A 4,369-nucleotide genomic window follows, 5' to 3' on the forward strand; every position below is an offset into this window, starting at 1 on the left:
TTGACTATAAAGTTAATTATGCTATGTACATCATTGACTTAACAATTATATGGACGTCGGGTCCGCGCTAAAAAGTGTCTGAACTTATAGGGCGTTAAAATCGTATACAGAGCGTCATTCACGCTTTAGTCTTCGTTTGTTCGACTGACAGCGAAGCAAGCAAAATTAGACAGTACTGCGATGACATTACAGTTTAAATTCAACGTTTTAGCTTTTTCATATTTCTTTACATGTCACTACGTTTAAATAGGTTGACTTGGGACATTTTTGTCGTGGTTTTTTTATTAGACCCGTCGTCCATTTATTTGTAAGTCAATGATGTACATACAAGATCGTTACAAAAATTCCCTTCCGCAATATAAATTGAGCCTTAGGCGAGCGGATAGGGATTACATTACACATTATGTACAAGGTCTATATCACGTGATGCTGGATGCTTAAGGAACTCGCTTACGGAAAAAACGATCCAAGTCCAAAGAATAAAGTTTTATATGATTTTGATTGCTCTGTTTGCTACTGGTACCTAACTAAAAAGTCAGAAGTTTGTACGCTGTTGCTTCTAGTTTGAAAAGGATCCACCCTGTGTATCGGTAGAAAGCAGCTACGCAACCTATAACGCACACACTCAACATAGCCCAGCACTAGGGAAACCCTGTGTCGCGGGTGCCACGGACACACACATAGACAACCACAAATTACACCCATATTTATATATTTTTCCCGGCCCGGGAATTGAACCTGGGGCCTCTGCGTGGCAGTCCGGCATGGTAACCGTTCGGCCACGGAGGCAGTTAGTAGTACCTACCATATCCTTTTTCATCCAAATCCCGTACCTCTTCAAAAATCTGTAATTCTGCTTTCCCAACCCTTTCTTCATTGGCGAAATGCGAAGGCAAAGCCATTAATATTTAAAAAAAAACTCTATTAGATTGTAGCGCCTGTGAATGTCAACCAGCCTACAAATAGTGGCCATTTCAGGGTTTAATTTTAATTACAAATAAATTGTTATAAAAAAAACAACAGTAAATTAAACGTATTTATTTGAACAAAATAACTACGTAACTGTACTGTAATTGTACACTTGCTACTAAATAGAAAAATCTGTCTTAAAGTCGTAATCATCCTTTTTCTTTATCGTGGTTAAAGTTACATTTTCTAGAACGCCTGCAAGATCGACCGCATGTTTTTCATTCTTAGCCCTTTTCTTTTTGTCTTTTTTGAATTGTATTTTTCTTAATTTGTTTTGCTTCGTGTTTCCTTCTATTAACATTTCGGGGTCGTGTTTGTTTTTGTCCTTGTTTTTATTGTTCTTGTCTAGTTTGGAGCGAATGTTCAGTGTTTTGGGGAGAATGGAGGATTCGTCTTCGTCGACTTGCATGTCATCTTCGAGGGCTGCCTTTACGGGACCTGTGCTGGTAATCTGTAAAGAAGGTAACGTTTTACAGGATTTATACTAAATACAATTTAAACATTTTTGTCAAAAAAAATGACAAATTGAGTTACGAAATTGTAAACCTTATCACATAGTAAAAAGTACCAAAATTAACAATAAAAAAAATATTTAAAAAGCTATAAAATATAGATTATAACTGACAAGTTAATTTGGACTCTAAAATTAGGAGCCACATCTGACTTTCGACAGAAATTGATTCTTTAAAATTATATTTATTTTAGTACAGTCATTTCAAATTTAATGAACACAGAAAAAAATTATGCGCCATACAATGCTGCGTTTGATGACTGGCATTGCTGATGTGGGAAGCAAAACAGACAGCCTTAAATGGGATTGGGCGGGTCCCGCGTTAGCCGGATGAAACCCTAGAAGTGGGCGAACGTCGTCACTCCTTAGGTGCCTAAGGATGGAAAGCGACGGCGGGGATGGCCGAAACGACGTTGGCCGGACGATCTTAATGGGTTTGAGAGGGAGTGGTGGAACACAATAGGTTAATAAAAAAAATAGACAACGAGTACCGAATATAATTGAATACCACCGCCCAACTAAATCGAGAACAACAATTGCCCTTTGAAAACGCGTGTATTCAAATGTTTCATGAGAGCTATATATAATGCATACTGATATGAAGTTGAGACTCGTACCGCCTAAGCTTGTGACAAGGCGATCATCGTCATCTCACCTTTTTATCACCCTTTTCTCTGGTTCCTGACCACTTAATTTTGAAAATTTGAATCATTCTTTAATTCCTTCTCTTCGTCACTCTTACTTTTCTTCTTTCTACTAAATTTCCGAAGCGAGCACACGTGCTCGCCTTCATTTGAAATTCTGACCAGTTATGCCATTGAAAATTATGTAACCTAACTACTCATAAAACATCAGTATATCGCACCCCTTATGGAAGAATGGCATAAGTGGAGTTACGTTACGGTTACGGAGCACGTATTAGATACAAAAGATTAACCCACATCCTCTCCAACTCTTGTAAACTCTATCGACTAACATTGTAGATTGAGTTACAAGAATTGGGAAAGATGTGGGTTATATTTTTCTGTATCTAATGGAGCAATAAACATTTTTGACGTAACTCCACTTATGCCATTCTTCCGGGAGAGGTGCGATATGTAAGAATACAGGCTGACAAATATGACCGTTTACACATGAAGCCAAATAAAGAGTTAAAATATTGATATGACCATGGTGTGGACGGTTTATTTGCGTATATTGCGCAGAGTTAACTGTTTAACAATATCAGCTCCATTAGTTCCGTTCACGGCCGCTAGGGAGATTAAGGCGCTGCTAATTTATGTATGCTCTTGTTAATTAGTAGCCTTCCATTAATTCACAAATTACCTTTCCAATGCAATCGTAAATAACCAGGTTAGTTAATTATAAAACGTAACTGTTAGAAGTGTTAGTCATGATGTTGGATTGTATAAATGCGTAATGATAAATATGTATGAATATGTTATAATAATACCATTGTATTTGTATGGTAATTCTAGACGTTTCTGTTAGGTGATATTGCGCGTTATTTCGTTTTTGAACAGTTACAGATACCGCCACTTATTTGTGGCCAAAAAGACATAAGGCTTTTGTTAAATACAGTTGAAACAGGTGGCTGAAAACGATTGTTTTGGTTGAGAATTTTTTTATTGTTAATTATTTAATTGTATGTTGCTATGTAAATATGTAAGGTGACTTTTTCAATATTGTTCTTATTCTAGAAAATACTATAACTCTTTTATAAAATAAATAATACGTGACATCACAATGTCTACATACGGTCAATTATGAACATTACAAATTGGAACCCTGTGCATACGATAATCGATTTTATTTGAAATGAGGAATTTTGGTATTTTGTATACACTTATCTATAGCCCACTATACCCCTTACCTCAATACACACACTAGCATAATTAGCGGAACAAAAAAGGTGAGAAAATAAAACTGTGACGTTTATATTGAAATAAGTAAGAATTTGACATAATGTCGCAATACAATTAACACCGACTTAGTAACAGTCTTGCTCGAATTGAAAAAAAAAAAAAAATAAAACTATTTTTTTTTTTAGATACAAAATAAAACCTGTATTTGTAGAAAAATACAACAAATGCATGAAACGACTGTAGACTAATTTTCTTATTTCAATTTAGACTCAAAATAAAAACGTAAAATAACAATATAAAAATTATAGTATTATTTTGGAGATTTCTTTGTACAATAATCATCGGATGTCCCGGGTTCAAAATCTCAGTAAAACGAATTTGTCAAAAAGAACTATTCTAAATTGACTAGGTTTATAAAGAGCGTCATTATAAGGAAGTGTTCAATGGTTTACAAGTTAGGTAAAAATTCGTGGATTGGTCTCTAGCCGCAATGAACGCTATAACTTGGGCCTTTTCAAAGCGAGAGTGGATAAGCATTATTTTTTAATGATAAAATTACGTTAACAATTATTGTTTTTGACTTTTTAACCCTTGTAGGGTACAATCTAAATTAGTATGGTCTTGGAGTCGTGACTTTTTTTATAATATCAAGTGGCGAGACGAACAGTCCCGAGTCTATGGAAGGAGAGATACACCACGGCGTCACTCATTCCGTTGTCGGAACACCTCCCTCCTGGGCATGATCTACCTTGGCAAACTTGAAAGTCCCTAAATAGGCTGCGGACCCAAGTCGGCCGAAGCAAGGGGTGCATGCACGGATGGGGTTACAGCTCGGAGAGCGGGTGTCCGTGTGGTGTCTCTCCCCAGACAATGGCACATCTTTTGTCCTGCCCTGCGTGTCCCTACACCTGCACACGCGAGGACCTGTACAACGCCACTGATGATGCTATCTAAGTCACTAAGTACTGGTGCTCACAAATATTAGGGGTTAAAGTATGAAATTGCCGTTTTATTGCAATAGGTT

General features: G+C 36.7%; 1 protein-coding gene across 1 annotated transcript in view; it reads right to left on the reverse strand.

The window, feature by feature from the left end:
* Positions 1-1,067: 1,067 nt before the first annotated feature.
* Positions 1,068-4,369, reverse strand: part of LOC113236653 (guanine nucleotide-binding protein-like 3 homolog) — a 23,270-nt gene continuing 19,968 nt past the window's right edge. Inside the window, exon 9 of the mRNA XM_026472815.1 lies at positions 1,068-1,420. Within this exon, the coding sequence (XP_026328600.1) occupies positions 1,088-1,420 (333 nt within the window). The 3' untranslated portion in view covers positions 1,068-1,087. The remainder of the gene's footprint in view (positions 1,421-4,369) is intronic.

This window comes from Hyposmocoma kahamanoa, unplaced genomic scaffold (assembly GCF_003589595.1).
Source record: "Hyposmocoma kahamanoa isolate Upper Pololo Valley unplaced genomic scaffold, ASM358959v1 92, whole genome shotgun sequence".
Classification (NCBI taxonomy): domain Eukaryota; kingdom Metazoa; phylum Arthropoda; class Insecta; order Lepidoptera; family Cosmopterigidae; genus Hyposmocoma; species Hyposmocoma kahamanoa.